A 20,707-nucleotide genomic window follows, 5' to 3' on the forward strand; every position below is an offset into this window, starting at 1 on the left:
AGGGGGTACACCTAGCCCGGAGAAGGGCAAGGGAAGGAGGCGCACCCACCCTTCGCTGGTCTCTATAGTTAATTTGGTCTAAGTCTCTTTTAAAGTCCTATTCATCCTTTCTACTTGTCCGGAACTTTGGGGCCCATAGTCACAATGTAATTTCATTTAATACCCAAAGCCTTTGATACTAATTGAGTGATCTGGGCTATGAAAGCTGGGCCATTGTTGGACCCCATTGTTAACGGAAGGCCGAATTGGGGAACTAGTTCCTGTAGTAACTTTTTTACTGTAACCTAATCTATTCCTGTTTAAGTAGGGAAAGCTTCTACCCATCCTGAAAATGTATCAATGAAAAAAAAGTAAATAACAGTAACTGTTTTGTCCAGGTTTGATTTAGGTAAAGTCCACTTCCTATTATTCTCCTGGGGTCACCCCTCTCATCCGTACTTCAGGGGATACTCTTGTGGGCAGCCCTCCATTAGTCTGGGTGCAGGCATCACACCGGAGAGCAACATTCTTGGCCATGTGTTCAAGGTGTAGGATGTAGTACTGATCCTAAAAAAGTTCAGTCAGTTTGGTGCTGCTGAGTTATGTTGCTTGATGTGTCACCACTTGTGACTCCGTATCCAATCCCCTTTCTTGATAGCTTTCCTGTTCTTTATCTCTCTATGAGTATGGACCCAAGGTCATTATGGGGTGCAGAAGGTGAAAGGTCTGGCTTCTGTAATTGCTTCCACCCCAAACATGGTCATTGACAGGGTGATCCATTACTCCCAGCCTGTCTCTCTTTCCCTAGTGAGGTGGGGCTCCGGGAAAGCGGGGCTCCAGGACACATTGGTGGGGTTGCCTGTCCAGAGAAGTCCAGTTGGCATCATGGTAGCATCTGGAACCTAGTGGCTGAAAAAAGTTAACATATAAAGCCAAACAAATTGTTGACTAATCATGAGCCAGATAGTGTTTCAGGAGTCTCATTTGCTGTTTCCCATTTCTGATATTTTCAATACCTCAATTAGTGTTTGGATCTTGTTCTCAAAACCCTTTGGGGGAGGGTTTATCTGGACTTTTGTCCTGGTTCACTCCTCCTATGTTTCTTGTTTAAACCATTGTATATAGTGTATTATGAGGTCCCTCTCTTAGTACTATTCAATCCACTAATCACACTTGCCTGGATTGACTTGTGTCTAAGTAAGGTACTTAAGGAATTCACAGTTACAGAAATTAACAGTTGTTTCAATGTCGTCTCAATTCTTGAGGTGAAGTATGGGGGCTGTTAAACCCTCTTTTGTTCTTTATCTTCCCTGTAGGCTCTGGGAGCCTATGGGCTTTTAAACTATCAACAGATTTTTTTGGCTTAATTACTCACTCCTAATCTGTGACTTGGTGGGTTCCCAGAGTATTCCAAGTCTTGTTTTGTATTCTCAGGTGATCTTCTTTGTTATTCTTAGTTGACTGGGGAGAGGAGATTCGGCAGCTCTGTAGCTACCACAGAGCTACTCTTTAGCTCTGCCTTTAGAAAAATAATTCTTTTAAAAAAATATATTTATTTATTTTCCATTTTGTTGCCCTTGTTGTTTTTCATTGTTGATGTAGTTATTATTATTGTTGTTATTGATGTCGTTGTTGTTAGATAGGACAGAGAGAAATGTAGAGAGGGGGAGAGAAGGATAGACACCTGCAGACCTGCTTCACCACTTGTGAAGTGACCCACCAGCAGGTGGGGAGCCGGGGGCTCGAATGGGTAGAAAAATAATTCTTAAAAACAGATAAAACACGGGGATTTGAGTGGTAGCATAGCAGGTTAAGCGCAGATGGTACAAAGTGCAAGGACCACATAAGGATCCCTGTTCAATCCCCTGGCTCCCCACCTGCAGGGGAGTCGCTTCACAGGCGGTGAAGCAGGTCTCCAAGTGTCTATCTTTCTCTTCCCCTCTCTGTCTTCCCCTCCTTTCTCCATTTCTGTCTGTCCTATCCATCAACGACGACAACAATAATAACTACAACAATAAAACAACAAGGGCAATAAAAGGGAATAAACAAATTAATTAAAAAAGACAAAAAATAAATAAAAAGGATCTTTTCCCTGAGACAGTAATGCCTTGCTCCAGAATTCTTTATGTAATGATAGAAAAAACAGGGGCCTTGTGCTTCCTTTTATTGAATCCTGACTGGTAACTTTCCCCATCAGAGTCTATTCTGTCTACAAACCACTCCTTGTAACATGGAGTTTGCATTTCCTTGACCACATATCCACCATGAAGTGACTATCTTCTTTGGGTCATGGACTTTAAAATGCTCATGGGTCAAGGAGCAGTGAGATAACTCATCTAGTAGGGCACCTGCCTTGTCATGCCCAACACTGAGGTTTGAGCACATTGGCATACCTATACACCAGGGAGGCTCTGGTGCTTTTGGTCTCTCTGTCTGCCCATCTTTATGGCTAACTAGCTGCGAAAAAAAATCCTAGAGTGGTGAGATGGCTAGTGGCTTGCAAGTTAGAGCTTCTTCTCCCTCTGCACCAAGAACAAAACATAAAAAAAAAAAAGAATGGATCAGATCATTAACAAGATAGCTTTGCAGTCAGAAGTTCCAAAGAGGAGGGGTGTGACTTACTCTCATATGCTATAAGAAGAGTCTGATGATATTATTTTCAAACTCCTCACTCCTGTGACTAATACCTCAATTAGTGTCAAGAGGCAAATGAGGGGTAGGGTTGAAGGAGGTAGGTAGGAGCCCTTACTGTAGATTCTGTGAGAAACAATAGGTGAGGCAGGCAGGATTGGCTAGTTGACATATTTTCAGTGGATTCTCACTGCAGGGCTTGTCCATAGTTATCTGGTACCTAGCCCTGAGGTGACCTGGGTAGCAAGACAGTGGTCCTGGGTGTGGAAAGCTGTCGTATGCTTTACATTGGCTTGTTCTAGCCCTCCCCCTCTAAGAGAATTGGATGAGTCCTGTTAATTTCGCGGGCCTGCTTGGCCCCGCCCCAAGGGACCCTGGGAGAGGGTTCCGGAGTCCGAGAGTTCCTGAGTTCCCCAGTGACAGAGTTCCTGAGTTCCGGAGTTCGAGAGTGCGAGGGTGCGAGAGTTTCTGAGTTCGAGAGTAAGGGAGAGGGTTCCTGAGTTCGAGAGAAAAAGAAAGAGTGCTTGCGCCGCCGCAAAGAGACAGCAGAGTTCTGTTTGGTGATTAGTTTGTCTTAGTTTGTGAATCGTTGTTCCTGAATAAAGAAATACAGCTTCCCTGCCCAGCCACTGTCTCCGCGTCTCTGTTCACCACCGTGAAGCTAGCCCGGCCAGCCAGAGCCTTCCCGAATTTTAACAACAGAAAGCCCTGTGTAAGAGATGGTCTAGGTTGGTTTGGAGGCTTTGGACTGGCTGCAGATGAAAAGCTTACTTGGAGGGCGTGGTGGTGCACCAGGTTAAGCACACACAGTGTGAAGCTCAAGGAACCGCATGCAAGGATACAGGTTTGAGCCCCCAGTTCCCCACCTGCAGGGGGTCGCTTCACAAGCAGTGAAGCAGGTCTATAAATGTCTATCTTCCTCTCTCCCTCTCTGTCTTCCCTCCTCTCCCTTCTCAATTTCTTTCTGTCTTGTCCAATAAAATAGAAAAAAAAAATTGCCAGGAGCAGTGGATTTGTAGTGCAGGCACCGAACCCCAATGATAACCCTGGGGGCCAAAAAAAGAGAAAAAAACTTATTTGCAAGTCATTTTACTGTCTTAGCTAACTTTGTAATGCAAAAGTTAGCAAGTGACAGTAAAGCTTCCACTGTCAAAGCATTGGGACACAAGGTTGCACCAGGCTCTACATTAGAAATTTTATGTGATTTCTAGTTCTGATAATAATACTACAGTGAAGACATAATTAACTCCATTTTTCAGAGAGGAAATAGAATCACGAAGAGGTTCAGTTAGTGACAGATGTTAACACAACTAGTAAGAGACTGTACCAAGATTCCAAATTGTTGAGTCACCTGATGCCAGTGTTTTGCTTTTCCTTCAAGCTAAGTCACCTCTTTGTGGTGTGGAGTGTGTTACAGTGACATGTGGTATGGCAACTTGTTTCAATCTTTATTGGGTATTTGAAAATGTTCACCGTTGCTTCTTTGAAAATTTCCTTCCTTTATTAAAGAGTGGCTTGCTCATACGTTTTTGTGTTCCACCACCTCCTCTCTCTTTCTCTCCCTACAATCACTGGAAAATATTTTTTCCCACCAGCACAGTCTGTTCCTGACTTTAAGCTCCTTTGCAATGCTTTCTTCAGTGGTCCCATGAATTCTCTCTTCTCCTTCACAGTCTGGAAATGGCGATGGCCGTACTTGGAGGTGGTACTGATGAACTTGAATTCAGGGGCTCGTCATTAGGTCTGCATCAGCAATGACTTCTAGAGGGTGACATTTATTTTCTTATGTATTATTAGCACCTACTATGAATTGTGCATTTGGGTTGGCGGGTGAGTGTATAATACTAAGAAAAAACATTGATGTCTAATAGTAAAGAAGATAAAAGAGAAACCTCCAAGAATGACATTTCCTTTTTTTTTAATATTTATTTATTTATTCCCTTTTGTTGCCCTTGTTGTTTTTATTGTTGTAGTTATTATTGTATTATGGTTGTTGGATAGGACAGAGAGAAATGGAGAGAGAAGGGGAAGACAGAGGGGGAGAGATAGACACCTGCAGACATGCTTCAACACTTGTAAAGTGACATCCCTGCAGGTGGGGAGCCAGGGCTCTAACCAGGCTTCTTACCTGGTCCTTGGATTTACACCACGTGCACTTAACCCGCTGTACTACTGCCTGACTCCCATTTCCTTGCTTTTTACACTCACCTTGGTCATTCATGCTCTGTGACCCTTTCCAAATGTCACTACTACATGTGATGGTGATAATCTTCTTGGTTGTCTTAGGCAGTAATCTTTCTGCAGTAAGAAGATTTGGGGGCCGGGCGGTAGTGCAGTGGATTAAGCAAACATGGTGAGAAGTGCAAGGACCAGCATCAGGATCTTGGTTCGACCCCCCAGACCCCCACCTGCGGGGGGGTGTCACGTAATAAATGGTGAAGCAGGTCTGCAGGTGTCTGTGTCTTTCTTTCCCCACCCGCCCCCCCCCCCTGTCTTCCATTCCTTTTTTGACTTCTCTCTGTCCTATCTAACAACAACAGCAATAAGGACAACAATAATAGCAACAATGACAACAACAACAAAATAGATAAAATGGCCTTGAGGAGCAGTAATGCAAGCACCAAGCCCCAGTGAAAACCCTGGAGGCAAAAAGAAGAAGAAGAAGAAGAGGGAGGAGGAGGAGAAGGAGGAGGAGAATGAGGAGGAGGAGAATAAGGAGGAGAAGGAGGAGGAGAATAAGGAGGAGAAGGAGGAGGAGGAGGAGGAGAAGGAAAAGGAGGAGGATGAGGAGAATAAGGAGGAGAAGGAGTAGGAGGAGGAGGAGAAGGAGGAGGAGGAGGAGAAGGAGAAGGAGAAAGAAGGAGAAGAAGGAGAAGAAGAAGACTTTAGAGCTGAACAACTAGATACTTGGATACTTCTAGGTTTATGCCTTGACTTTGCTCTGTACCACCTTGAAATTTTCATGTTCCGAACCTCAGTATTCTCATCCGTGAGATGTGGATGATAATAGTTATTCCATTGTGAAGTCCTTGGCCCAGTACTTCAGAGCCCAGTTCTTTTTCTTTTCTTTTCTTTTCTTTTCTTTTCTTTTCTTTTCTTTTCTTTTCTTTTCTTTTCTTTTCTTTTCTTCTCTTCTCTTCTCTTCTCTTCTCTTTTCTTTCTTCCTTCCTTCCTTTCTTTCTTTCTTTCTTTCTTTTTTTGTCACAAGGATTATTGCTGGGGCTCAGTGCCTGCACTACAAATTCACTGCTCCTGGTGGCATCTTTTTTTTTTTTTCAATTGTTGTTGCTGTTATTGTTGCTGCTGCTGTTGTTGGATAGGACAGAAGAAATGGGGAGAGAAAGAGAGAAACCTGCAGACCTGCTTCACTGCTTATGAAGCGACCCCCCTGCAGGTGGGGAGCCAGGAGGTCAAACTGGGATCCCTGCTCTTATTCTTGTGCTTGGCTCTATGTGCACTTAACCCAGTACGCCACTGGCCAGCCCCCCAGAGCCCAGTTCTTTTTTTTATAAAAAATTTAAAAAAATTAATTTATTTTATTTATTTGTTCCCTTTTGTTGCCCTTGTTGTTTTTTATTGTTGTAGTTATTATTTTTGTCACTGTTGTTGGACAGGACAGAGAAATGAAGAGAGGAGGGGAAGACAGAGGGGCAGAGAAAGACACCTGCAGACTTGCTTCACCACCTGTGAAACAACTCCCCTGCAGGTGGGGAGCCGGGGCTCAAACCGGGATCTTTATACCGGTCCTTGAGCTTTGTGCCACCTGCACTTAACCCGCTGCACTACCACCTGACTCCCAGGCATGAAAGCTTTTTTGCATAACCATTATGCTATCTCTTTAGCCCTATTACATTTAAAATATACTTTTAAATGTTTATTTACTAGTATATTGTATTGTAATAAAAACAGGAAATAAATGGTACTGTGGGGTACACAATAAAGTAAAAAATACACATACTAAAAATACTAGTATAGCAACCAACTGCAAGAATGAGATGGATTGAAACTTCGAGAAGTGATATAAGATACTGGAAGCTGATTTCTATACTACTGTTGTGCATGACCAGTGTCTGAGCACATGTACATTGCCACAACACTGACTCCTCAGAGAGCTGGTTATAACTCCGAACAGTGGCTAAACAAGCAGATTAATAAATGGGGATAGCTGCAGTGTTTCTCCATAATCTATAGTCATGTTATTGAGAGTGTTGTTCCACACATTATTGCTAAAGGCTGAATTGATATTGGTTGGTACTTTTTTTTTTTATTACTTTCTATTTCATAGCCTGCGGAAATTCTGAATCATCTTTTAATGTGTCATTTATATAGTAGCTCCCTTTTAGTTTTCTTTACAGTGTTATAATCCCTGGCAATTGGCAGCCAATAGCCTTTATTTAGGGGGTTGGGTGATGGCACACCCAGTTGACTACACATGCTACCATGTTCAAGGACCCAGGTTCAAGCCCCTGCTCCCTACCTGCAGGGGGGAAGCTTCATGAGTGGTGAAGCAGGTCTGCAGGTGTCTGTCTTTCTTCTTCTCTATCTCTCCCTCCTCTCTCAACTTCTCTTTGAAATGACATATAAAAATATAAAGGAAGGGGGTTGGGTGGTAGCGCAGTGGGTTAAGCTCACATGGTGCCAAGCACAAGGACTGGCATAAGGATCTGGATTGAGCCTCCTGCCCCTGCTCCTCACCTGCAGGGGGGGGTCCCTTCACAAGTGTTGAAGCAGGTCTGCAGGTGTCTATCTTTCTCTCCCTCCCTGTCTTCCCCTCCTCTCTCGATTTCTCTGTCCTATCCAATAGTATCAGTGGCAACAATAACAACAACAACAAGGGCAACAAAATGGGAAAAAATGGCCTCCAGGAGCAGTGGATTCATAGTGCAGGCACCGAGCCCCAGCAATAATTTTAGAGGCAAAAAAAAAAAAAAAAAGGAAAAATGGCCATTGAGAGCTGTGTGTTTGTAGTGCTAGCACCCCTGCAGCAACGCTGGTGGAAAGAAAAAAAATTAAGTGTATTTCACCAAAGTAAAGGACTCCTGGGGCATGACAGTGGAGGAGGACCAAAGCTGGGGGTGGAAATTGAGAAATTTTATATATGAATCAGCAACTATATTTATTGTAAGCCATCAATTCCTCTATAAAAAATAAATAAGCGGGGGTCGGGCGGTGGTGCAGTGGGTTAAGCGCAAGTGGCGCAAAGCGCAGGGACTGGCGTAAGGATCCCGGTTCGAGCCCCCGGCTCCCCACCTGCAGGGGAGTCGCTTCACAGGCGGTGAAGCAGGTCTGCAGGTGTCTATCTTTCTCTCCCCTTCTCTGTCTTCCCCTCCTCTCTCCATTTCTCTCTGTCCTATCCAACAACGAATTGCGTCAACAAGGGCAATAATAATAATAACCACAACGAAGCTACGACAAGGGCAACAAAAGGGGGGAAAAATGGCCTCCAGGAGCGGTGGATTCATGGTGCAGGCACCGAGCCCAGCAATAACCCTGGAGGAGGAAAAGAAAAAAAAAGAAAAAAAAGAAAAAAAAAAGCTTGTACTTATCTTCTTTTTTTTTTTAATATTTATTTATTTATTCCCTTTTGTTGCTCTTGTTGTTTTATTGTTGTCGTTGTTGTTGGATAGGACAGAGAGAAATGGAGAGAGGAGGGGAAGACAGAGAGGGGGAGAGAAAGACAGACACCTGCAGACCTGCTTCTCCGCCTGTGAAGCGACTCCCCTGCAGGTGGGGAGCTGGGGGCTCGAACCGGGATCCTTATGCCGGTCCTTGTGCTTTGCGCCACCTGCGCTTAACCCGCTGCGCTACCGCCCGACTCCCACTTACCTTCTTTTTTTTTTATATTTTATTTATTTTCCCTTTTTGCTGCCCTTGTTGTTTTTCATTGTTGCTGTATTTATTATTGTAGTTATTAATGCCGTCATTGTTAGATTAGACAGAGAGAAATGGAGAGAGATGGGGAAGACAGAGAGGGAGAGAGAAAGACAGACACCTGCAGACCTGTTTCACTGCCTGTGAAGGGACTCCCTTGCAGGTGGGGAGCCTGGGCCTTGAACCATGATCCTTCCGCTGGTCCTTGTGCTTTGCACCACATGCACTTAACCTGCTGTGCTACAGCCCGACTCTCACTTTTACTTATCTTCTAAGCACATCTCTCCCTGTGTCGTTTTAGCACTGTCCATGTCAGAAAGTAGCTGGAGAACTGGAATTCAGAAGGCATCTTTGTCACCACCTTCATCTTTTCCCTGCCTTATCCAAGCCACCTTTCCAGACTTTCTCTGCCCAGCATGTCAGAAAAGGCTGAGTTCTTAACATACTACTCTCCAAAAGAAGATGTATCTGTGAAGGCTGAAGAAGAAAATTATGTCTGGGGGCAGGAATTTGGCCTTCAGGGAAACACCTACAGCCAGGAGACTTTCTGTCAGCAGTTCAGGCAGTTTGGTTATTCTGACTCTGCTGGACCCCGGGAGGCCCTGAGCAGACTCCGGGAGCTGTGCAGACAGTGGCTGAGGCCGGAGGTGCACACCAAGGAGCAGATCCTGGAGCTGCTGGTGCTGGAGCAGTTTCTCACCATCCTGCCCGAGGAACTGCAGGCCTGGCTGCAGGAACATCACCCAGAGAATGCAGAGGAGGCTGTGACTATGCTGGAGGAGCTGGAGAGAGAGCTTGATGAACCAAGGCAACAGGTAAGGTAGAGTGCTTTCTTGTTTTGCCCACTGGAAGTTAATGGCGGAGAGTGTTGCAAGTGGTGTTGACTTGGTTAGCAGAGAACCATAAACTTCCTATCTTCAGGTATTGTTTATTGTCCATGGAGGTCATGGGGACTTTTAGTCCTGCTGTTTTCTGTCTAATCATCTGAATGAGTTTCCTGTTCCTCCTGTCTTGCCCTGTTAATCTTGGGGTCTTTGAATTTGTGTGTATGTGCGTGGGTCTTCCTATTTGCATTATTACATCACTCTTGGAGGACTATTTAATAGTTTTCTTTCCTAGAGAGTGAGATACATAGAGGGAGAAAGATAGGCAGAGAGAGATCGGGAGACACCACAGCACTGTTTCACCACTCATGAAGCTTCCCTTTAACATGGTTCTACATGGTGTCTGGGGGCTCAAACCTGGGTCCTTGTGCATGATAAACATGTGCCCTGCTGGATGAGCTATTTCCCTAACCTCCAAGGTTTTCCTTCTGTAAGTGTTCAGAATCATTGTGTTTGTACTTGATTACTCCTAGGACCCAGCTCCTAGCCAAGGAATGATCTGGAAGGAAATGACATCCACGAGAGAACTGAAGTCTCTGACTAGCCATTTGCAGCCCTTGGAGAACCAGTGCAAGAGTGGAGCTCTAGAGCACCAGGATTTGAATGGGAGAGGTGAGGAGCTATATTCCCTGTGGGGTTGGAGGCAGTTGAGTGCAACTACCTGTAGCCTGATTCATTTTCACGATCACACACACCTGTGGCTGTCATTTAGTGTTGTGGAATGACCCCCTTGTATAGAAATATTTTCCCATTGACTCTACCTAGAAAGTGAAGTTTTGCTATAATTAATATTGAATTAATAATAAGTCTTTGGGACTGGCAGATAATTCATAGTGCATGCTTTACAGTGGGTGAGGACCTGAATTCAAGCCTTGACTTCTACCTGCACAGGGGGAAGCTTCATACACTGTACGTCAGTACTGTGTTATCTCTTTTCTCTTTCTCTTTCTCCCCTCTATCTATACAAATAAGGAAAAAGTCCACTGGGAGCAATGGTAGAATCATGCAGGCATGAAATCCCAGCAATGGCAAAATAATTGTCAGGGACTGAAAGCAAACTGAATGCCACAGATGACTGGGTAAAGAAGTTATGGGATATATATGTATTCCCCCAATGGAATACTGTGAAATTGAAAAAAAAAAGATGATAATATTGTGTCCTTTGGGGCCAAATAGATGGAACTGAAAGTGCTTATGTTTAAGGATGTTAGAAAGGAAGTAAAAGAGAAGTACTAGGTGGTTTCGCCCATATGTGGAATATAGAGAATTGAAACTCATGAACTAGTTAACAGTAAGAGTGACCAAATTTTCTTTAAGATTTTGTGAAAACTATGGTGATTATCACTGGGTAGAGTGGAGGATTGTGGGAGGGCACAGAACTTTGGTGGTAGGTGTGGTGTAAAACCATACCCCTGTAATATTACTATCTTGTAAACCACTATTAAATTACTAATAAAATTTTAAAAAAAGAATTAAGATCTTACAATCATGTAAACTACTATTAACTTACTAATGAATTTTTTTAAAAGAATTAAGTTCTTGGGCTGGAGAGATGGCATGAGTGGTAGAATATATGCTTTTCATGTTCAAGTCCCTGAGTTCAATTCCCCATACTGTATAATATTAAGAAAAACAAAGACAAAAACATAATACCATAATGATGGATAAGTGTTATCCTAGTCTCCCTCACACACACAGTCTCACTTAAAATAAAAGAATTAAGATCACTAATAATATCCATCATCTGTGACAATCAGCATCTTGATTTTCTTCTTTTTCTTTTCTGTATCACCTTGGCTTTGCTATTCCTGTTTGACTTTTTCAGATTGAGATAATAAGATAGATAGATAGATAGATAGATAGATAACAACACCAAACTACCTCTACTGCAGTAGGGTCCCAGGCTCAAATTTTTGATTATACTCCGATATTCTGATTTTCTTTTTTTTTTTTTAAGATAAATACAGAGGCAGAGAGAGGAGAGAGAGAGAGAAAGAAATTATGTAGGTAGGGAGGGAAGGAGAGGGAGAGAGAGAGAGATTAACTCCACAGCACTGAAGCTTCTTTTGGTGTGCTAGGAGCCAGGCTTGAACTTGGGTCACACATGTGGCAAAACAGTGCACTATCCAAATGAGGCATTCTGCCAGTCCTCTGATTTCCAACATTATTCTCCCACTGGGATAAAGATGGATACTGTATCAGTAACAGAAACCACATAGTAACTAGAACAAGGAATGTTTTGTTTGTTTGTTTGTTTTTTGACCAGAGCACTGCTCAGCTCTGACTTATAGTGAGGCTGGGGATTGAACCTGGGACCTTAGAGCCTCAGGCAAGAATGTTTATTGCACTACTTACTGATGGTGCTATCTCCTCAGTCCATAGGGAAAGTTTAATAATATAACAGTTAAGTGCACATGTTACCATGCTTTAAGCCCCCAGTCCCTATCTTCAGGGAGAGGATTCACAACCAGTGAAGGAGTGATACAGGTCTCTCGCTCTATCTCTTTCTCTCTGTCCCATCTCTATTTCCACCTTCCATTTTAGTTTCTATCTGTCTCTATCCAGTTAATGAATAAAGAAAATATTAAAAATAAATAAAATCTAAAAAAATGATTAATTATAACATGGAATTATTTTTATAACTTAAATAGTAATTGATTAAAAAATAAAACAAAAAGCCTGAAAGAATATAGGGATAACACTTGTAGGGAGTCTAGGACTGAAACAGAGCACCAAAGGAAAGAGCACATTTGGAAGAAGACGCCACTTTATCCTTTTCCCTGCCAGGGTTGAGACTCAGAACTTGTTAGAGAGAATATAACCTTGTTTTGAAGCTAGGGATACTCACTGAAGTGCTGTGATGGCTGAACTTTCTGGAAAGCTGGAACTTGACTTACCATGGGAAGCCACTCATGAGACACAGGGTCATGGCTGTATGTGCCGTATCAAATTTACTGCAAAGTCACTCTTTAGAATGATATCTCTATCAAGGCCAAGTAGTGGTGCACCTAGTTAAGTGCTCATATCACAGTGCACAAGGATCCAGGTTCAAGCTCCTGGTCCCCACTTGCTGGGGGGAAAGATTCACAACCAGGTCTGTAGGCGTCTATCTTCCCCACCCCTCTCAATTTCTCTGTTTCTATCCAAATAAATAAATAAAATATTTTTTAAAAAAGAATAATATGAGAGTTGGGCGGTAGCACAGTGAGTTAAGTGCAGGTGGTGCAAAGAGCAAGAACTAGTGTATGGATCCTGGTTTGAGCCTCCGGCTCCCCACCTACAGGGGAGTCGCTTCACAGGTGGTGAAACAGGTCTGCAGGTGTCTTTCTCTCCCCCACTCTGTCTTCCCCTTCTCTCTCCATTTCTCCCTGTCCTATCCAACAACGATGACAACAATAACAATAATAACTACAATAGTAAAACAATAAGGGCAACAAAAGGGAATAAATAAATAAATAAACTTTAATTTAAAAAAGTAATATTTCTACCCCATATCACCCTATGGTGAAGACACTTTGGTAAAGGACCTTCTGGGAAACCACACTTGGGGATAGCGCCTCTAAAAGTAGTTGGGGAGTAAGCACTTTGGGGATAACTACACATGTTGCAGGGACAGATTATACCAGAACCATGAAGAAAACCCTCTTTTCTCTAGTTCCTTCTGGAGCTCTGCCATTAACACTCACAAATACCAGTTTTCAATGGAGAATTATTTCAGTATCACAGGCAGGACATTGAAGGGTGAATTTGAAGTAGAGATGCAGTATAGTAAGAGCTAGTAAAGATGTGAAGGGTTGAAAGCAAAAGGACTTAATGCTATGGACAAAACTGTCCTTATAGGCAGAAGATCCAAGGCTTATTAACTTGGTCACATTAAACTTTTCTACCATCCAGCTACCCTTCACTAAGTAATATTACTAACTTCCCATGTAACTTAGCTGTAATAAGAAAATGCATTTGTTCAGTTTGATTTTTATGATAGTTAAACTGCCCATTAATTTTTATTCTGTTTTTATCACCCAGTTTCATGAGCTTAGTTAATGAAAGTCTACCTCAGAGATAAATCAGTTCATTGTATGCTGAGAAAATTATAAGGTCAAAAGTCCAAAGGACAAACTCTTGACTTTGGCAATTCACCAAAGGAATATATATCACTGAGGCATCCTGGGAAATCCTCACTCTTCTCTCATGCTTAAAAAAGTTTCTGCATCAAGGAGGAACCATATCAAGTGGATTTTGAAAAGTCATTTCCTCAAGTTCCTTCTCTTAAAGCAGACAAATGTCTAAGTCACACAGGGTAGATTATTTCAACTTCCTTCTTTTATATTCTTGAGGAACATATGCTACTGCAATTTCTTAAGTCTTTTTTGGACTTTTTTCACAGTGAAATTTGCTATGGACTAAACTGTATCTTTCCAAAATTCCTATGTTGCGATGTCCATCCCAAGTTACTCAGAATCTGATTGGATTTGTAAATAGGGTCTCTAAAGAAGCAGTAAGTTAAAATGGGATCATTAGGGTAGATCCTAATAAAATATAACTGGTAATTTTACTTAAAAGATAGAGATTTGGAAACAAACAAAACAGAGGGGTAAACTTGTGTCGACACAGTAAGGTGTCTGCCTGAAAAACAGTGAGAGAGAAAGGCTCATGAAAACCCATATTTACTGACAGTTAGAATTTGGACGTCTTTTAGTATTATAAACAAATTTCTCACAGCCATCTGCTGGTATTTGTTATGATGATCCAAGCAAACTAATAAAGCATTTAAATATTCTTTCCTACATTCATGTGAAATAATCTTAACTTTAATTCTATTCAGTTTCCTTTTATATATATAGCCTGTACTTGCTGTGCAGATGTTCCTCAGGCTAGTGCCAGTTCCTGCGAGAGTTGGGACATTCTTGGAGTGCCTGTTCTGTCATGTTGTCCTCTCAGGCTAGTGCCAGTTCCTGCGAGAGTTAATATGATATTCTTGAAGTGCCCTTCCCAAGCAATCCTGTCCCGGCTCGTCACTCCTGGTTTTTGCCCTATAAAGTCCTTCTTCTTCCACCCCTCTCTCTCTTGCCCAGTCTTCACCTCAGTGGTTAGACGCAGAAAATGGTGCTGCACAAGGCAGCCATTTTGGCTAGCTCCACGTGTCCCGAACCACTGTGCTCTCACTCAACTCTGAGGTGCCTGCGTGAATAAAGAATTGTGTTCCCTCTCCACTCCGGATCTTCTCTCTTTCTCTACTCCGAGTTGCATCAGACACCTGGCGCCCGAACAGGGACCGACCTGCCCAGACGCAGGTAAGTATACAGCCGCTTGACTCTCTGCGGCCTCGTGTTCCTCTCCATCATGGGAGACTTCCCATTTTACAAAGAGGCTTCCCAAACCCTTTATTCTTTTTTAATGGGACAGGTTTTCTATCTCGGAGACATTTTACTTGGGACCTCACTGTGGATCCTCTTGGCTATGTTTGCAGCCTTCGGGATATATATAGGGTGCCCTGCCAAAAAGTTAAGGAACCTTGAGGATGAGATACAAGAGTTAAGGGATATTGTCTTGGCGCTTACCCGCCCTAAGCCCTCTGCATTTTGCCCTGATGTTTCCGTTTTGGCAGACACGTGTTTGGCTTCTCTGGCTGCTGCTGCTGCTCCTCAGGTGGCTTCCACTTCTGTGACTCCTCCCCCATGCTGCTACCTCGTTATCAGAGAAAGTCCACACATTCCCGGTAAATGTGGCCCCCAATAGACAAAACCCTCAGGTGTGGCATCCATACTCTTACAAAGAAATTATAGAGCTCCGGCAGACAATTAAGGATGATGGACTTCATGCTCCATGGACCAAATCCATTTTTCTCCAGCACCTTAATACCCCCCAAGATTGGAGGGACGTAGCTTGTGCTATGCTCCCAGACCCCCTTTACCTGCAATGGGAGGCATGTTTTCATGATGAATGCTCAAAACAATCCCAGAGAAATAGTCAGAATTAGCTGTAGAGGAATTTTGATGCAGTGTTTGGAGCGGGAGAGTTTGAAACCGGAATTCAGCAGGCAGAAGCCAAGTTTCCAGCTGGTTATTTTGAACAGATATGCATCTGCTCATCACAAGCATGGAAGAGGTTAACCCCACTCACAGGAGAGGCCTCAGTCCACATTCTTTCCCTTCGCCAAGAAACTGATGAATACCTAGATAAATTCATTGCTAGGGTGCGGTCAAGCTTAGAGAGAAAGATTTATAATCCTGAAGCCTGTTTTCTCTTCCTGCGTTCTATTTTCTGGGATGGAATGCTACCAGAATTCCGTCAGGCCTGCCTCAGTCTTAAACACAAACACCAGCTAATTGGATTTTAGCGACACAGGAACTTAGACCAGGCTCTTATGGGGCACCCATTATGATACAGGCTTACACAGCTACCCCACATAAGCAAAAGGGGGCTTGCCTTCAGTGTGGTCGCCATTGGTGTAACCAATGTCCAGATAAGCCGTGACCCCGCCTCCAGTCAAGACAACCATGCCTCCAGTCAGGGCAACCCTGCCTCCAGTCAGGGAGCCAGAGGCCACGAGCACCTTGTCCTAGATGCCAGAAAGGTTTTCATTGGAGGAGAGATTGTTGGTCTAAGTTTCATAAAAATGGCACGCCTCTGAATGGTGCAAATTCAGAGCCTGAGATTTTTGTGGACCACTCCTGTTTTAGAACGAGGTCACCCTACTATGACAGTAAGGATTGGCAATATTCCTTTTAAATGTTTTATTGACACAGGGGCAGAAAAGACGATTTTGAGTCAAGCAGAGGATCCCCAGAGTTGGAAACTCCTCTCAGGGCCCTGTTTACACAGAGTTGGAGGGTTGACCCAAGCCTTTCTCTTATGAGATTTGCTTATGTGGGAAGACCCGGAAGGGACTACCGGACACTTCCGTCTTTTGGTAGCTGATATTAGCACCAAACTACTGGGCAGGGATCTTCTGGAATCTCTTGATGTTATAATATCCACAGATGCCTCTGCAGAGCGCAACACCCACTCCTGTGAGACTTCTAGATCTAACCAGCACCCCCAGTACTAACTGCCACTGTTCGTAACCAAACTCCCTGCTTAGATTGGCTTTCTAATGAGCCTGTCTGGGTGGAACAGTGGACTTTGCCTAGGGAGAAGCTAGAAATTTTAAAAGAGCTCATCCGAGAGCAGTAGTCCTTGGGACACATTCGTCATTCTTGAAGCCCATGGAATACTCTTGTCTTTGTGATTAAAAAGTGCTCGGGAAAATGGTGCCTCCTCCAAGATCTCCGTGCGGTTAATAAAACCATGCAAGTCTGGGGCTCCCCCCAAAGGGGTTTGCCTCTTGCTTCTGCAATTCCCACGGGAATTCCAATCATAGCTATTGATATACAGGATTTTTTTTTCTCTGTTCCCTTACACCCACAAGATTATAAACATTTTGCCTTCTCTGTTCCTTCTATTAATAACGCCAGGGTTAGGGTTAGGGTTAGGGTTAGGGTTAGGGTTAGGGTTAGGGTTAGGGTTAGGGTTAGGGTTAGGGTTAGGGTTAGGGTTAGGGTTAGGGTTAGAAAACTGACAATGGACCTGTGTTTACCAGCAAACAATTTAAAGATTTTTGTTCCTTCTGGAACATTACTCATATCACAGGCATTCCCTATAATCCACAGGGACAAGGCATTGTCGAGAGGGCCCATCAAATCCTTAAGGCTCAATTAAATAAAGATAAAGGAGGAATGTACCCCCCCAATATCCAGCTAGCAAAAGCCTTAACTACATTAAATCTCTTTAATATTTACAAAAGCTTGAACCTACCTCCTATTATTCTTCATTGGCAAACACCGTTCAGCCTCCCAGCTATCAAGGTCAAATGGAAAGATCCACTTGATAAAATTTGGAAAGGGCCTGACCCCCTATTGACCATGGGGAGGGGTTTTGTATGTGTTTTTCCACAGAATTACTCCAAACCTGTCTGGGTTCCTGCCCACCATGTCCGGCAATACCCGCGTGATGGCACTGCTATCCCTGAAGAATAAGAAATACTGTAAGAGGACTAGATGCAGGATGCACCCCAGGACCCATAACACGACATGGCGGAATCTGAAAAATCTGGCTCACAGAGCCTCTCTTCTACCCCTTCTCTGAATATCTTATGCTATGACTGGCCAGTTGTGTCTTGTGAGTGAGTGTGTTGAATGACCAAAAATTTTTGTGTGACCCATTTTTCTCAGAGTACGCTGAAACTTAATTGACTTTATATAAAAATGCTGGCCGCAGCCAAGGTTTCTAGAGACATCCAGAAACATTCCAAAAAAAGAAATTTTTTTTTTCCTCTTTTGATTTTTATATATGAGTCTTGGTATAAATGTAAAGTGCTTAGTCTTAAACTGTGTGAGTAAAGACAGATCTAAATTTGTTTTTAAAATGATACGTTTTTGTAACAAAAGTCTCCTCCTGTGTGTTCTAACTAAATGTTTATGGGTATGTTTCAATTTTTGTAAACCTTAACGGTTAAAAGTGTAACCTTGAAGCTACATTATTACCAGGCAAGGTAAAATTAATTTGCTAAAAGTAACTATTTAAGGTAAAAGTCTAAATATTTAACGTGACAATACATCCCCAAAACTAAAATACAAAATCTCTATACAGGACGCTTTTGGAGGCCCCCCAAAAGTGCCCTGTAAGCTGTCTTGTGAAAATTAATCCACAATAGATCTGGCATCAATCTGACACTGTAAATATTAAAACCATTGTCACTAACATGCGTTAACTCTCTAAGCAACCTGAGTCTGTTTATAGTCCAAAGTAAAAATAGTTAAAAAATAAATATATATATTTTAACTAAAATTGGTCTGAAGATCCTGCTGTAGAGACTGCTACAGGAGGTCACATTAGATGACCTTTAAACAAAATTATAAAGATACCTAAACCAATTATAATCATTGAATTATCAATTATAGTAAACGTCTAACTTGTTAAGTTTTTTTTTTCACAAGTAATTGACTACAACTATGTCAAAGCCTTCACATGAAGAAACATCTGCTCATATAGTAAGTTATTAAACTATAAAAAGTTCCTCCATATACAACTTATGTAAATTAACATTCACATATTTTTCTACACTTAACTGGTGTATCTCGTTTTGCCACTATAGGCCTGCCTTTATCAGCCAACAATTTAAAGATGTTTCCCTTTATAACATCACCCATGCCACAGACATCCCTTACTACCCCCAAAGACAAATGGTTGTTGAGAAGGCCCGCCAAATGCCTAGGCTCAATTAAGTAAAGAAAAAAAAAAGAGAGATACATCCCCCCAATATTCAGTTGGCTAAGGCACCAAACCTCTTTTTCTATAAAAAATTTTGAATCAGATGTTCTGCTAACCACGGGAAGCAGATTGTTTGTGTTTCTTTCACAGGATTCCTGGAAAAAACCGTCTAGACCTCTGCACACTCTGACATCGCCTACTAGACGGCACAACTACAGTGACACACTCCCCGAGGCCCATGATATGACCTGACATGATCTGAAGAACTTGATTCACAAACTCCAAGGACAAAACTTTCTTACTGTCTGTCTGCTCTTCCTGCTTCTGCTTTGCCTGTCACATTTTGGCGGTTCCAGCCCACTTTCTACAGAAAAGTGGAATTCTGGTGGCTGACCTTCCCCATCAAGACAGACGTGCAGCATTTCATCCCCTGGCATTTCTTCCGTGGTCATCTCCTTTGGACTGATACTTCTATTGGACTTACTGGTACACCTCTTGGACACATTACAGAATTTTACAGCAGCTTCCTTCCATTCACGCTGCTGGTTTTTCAAAGACTGACCCGCAGTAGTTCATGGACTTTGCAGCCAGTTGCCTTGGGGACTATACAGCGCCGAACAGTCCCTTCGCATGGCAGGCCATGCCCTGCCGCCTGCAGGTCCTGTCCTTTGAGGCAGGAAACACCCTTCCCCCATTACTAAGCCCTGCCCCCAGAGGCAGGAAATGCCCCTTTGTGCACCAAGCCTTTCCTTGGCATCACACTGGCTTTTACTGCTCCCCTACTTGTCCCTTCCTGTTTTGTTATAGCATTCATGTTTATGCTCAAAAGGTTTCTGCTCACCTCTACACTACTATTCCTCTGTCACAGATGGAGTCTTTTACAGACATTGAACCATCTTAATGCAATGACTAGATAGAAAGATAGGAAAAGATGTAGAAATATTGTGAGGAGATGGTGGAGCCTGGCAGAGCTTAACCTATGAGATGAGTCCCTCCAGATAAGTCTCTCTACAGAGGGGTTGAGCACAGGGGGGACACATAAATCTCACAAGGTTGGTGGCCATGTAAGTCTCCCCTCCCCCACAAAAAGTCCTACATCTTCACACCTGAGCATGGCATTCCTTAAAAAACATTTAAGCCTGCTCCACTCTAAATTTCCTATACTGTGGCCATTAGGTATAAAGAAAGGGGGAGATGCTGTGCAAATGTCCCCTCAGGATAGTGCTAGTTCCTGTGAAAGTTGGGATATTCTAGGAGTGCCTGTTCTGCCATGTTGTGTCCTCAGGCTAGTGCCAGTTCCCGTGAGAGTTAATATGACATTCTCAAAGTGCCCTTCCCAACCAATCCTGTTCTGGCTCGTCACTCCTGGTTTTTGCCCTATAACGCCCTTCTTCCGCCCCTCTCTCTCTTGCCTGGTTTTCACCTCAGTGGTTAGACGCAGAAAAGGGTGCTGTGCGAGGCGACCATTTTGGCTAGTTCCACATGGCCTGAACCACTGCTCTCTCACCCAACTCTGAGGTGCCTGCGTGAATAAAGAATTGTGTTCCCTCTCCACTCCGGATCTTCTCTCTCTCCTCCAAGTCGCAGCACGACATGTACTTAAAGATCATAAGTAAATTACCCTTTGATCCTATTTTGACTTAATTTTTCACTGCCTCTGAATACATCTGTTCCCATCTCTCCTGTTATCTTGACACATTTCTATAGATGTGCTTCCATTTCTCCACTTTCATTTGAAGTTCAGGGATCAAAATGAAGTAAAATCTTGAATGAGAGTCTGATTAATTTAGAATGTAAGATTCATGTGACCTCTTATCAGTCACACTTGATTTTTTTTTATTTGTATTTTCACAGTGGCATTACATTGTTGACTTAATTACAATATTGCTACAGTAATTCCATCGTTCAGTCTTCCTTGGCTTTAGCAATATTTCCTTTACCATCATTTAGGCCTGATCTTTAAGTGTGTGGTTTTTAATAACCTCTATTGTGTTCCTATTATATCTCATTATGCTGTTCTCTTTTCAGTCTAAGGAATCTTAGCCCCCACCTCTGAATAATTAATGTGGATCATGTTTTTTTTTTTTTTTCCT

General features: G+C 42.8%; 1 protein-coding gene across 6 annotated transcripts in view; it reads left to right on the forward strand.

Moving 5' to 3' along the window:
• The window catches only part of LOC132532408 (zinc finger and SCAN domain-containing protein 30-like), a 61,670-nt gene that overhangs the window by 2,144 nt on the left and 38,819 nt on the right, over positions 1-20,707 (forward strand). For 4 of the 6 annotated variants that reach the window (XM_060173732.1, XM_060173733.1, XM_007535557.3 and 1 more), the window contains exons 2-3: positions 8,783-9,296; positions 9,839-9,977. In XM_060173732.1, the coding sequence (XP_060029715.1) occupies positions 8,898-9,296; positions 9,839-9,977 (538 nt within the window). In that variant the 5' untranslated portion in view covers positions 8,783-8,897. Of the gene's footprint in view, positions 1-8,782; positions 9,297-9,838; positions 9,978-17,299; positions 18,303-18,764; positions 20,706-20,707 lie in introns of those variants that run through there. The other 2 variants (XM_060173735.1, XM_060173734.1) reach the window with 2 other exon arrangements.

Source organism: Erinaceus europaeus, chromosome 15 (assembly GCF_950295315.1).
Source record: "Erinaceus europaeus chromosome 15, mEriEur2.1, whole genome shotgun sequence".
Classification (NCBI taxonomy): Eukaryota; Metazoa; Chordata; class Mammalia; order Eulipotyphla; family Erinaceidae; genus Erinaceus; species Erinaceus europaeus.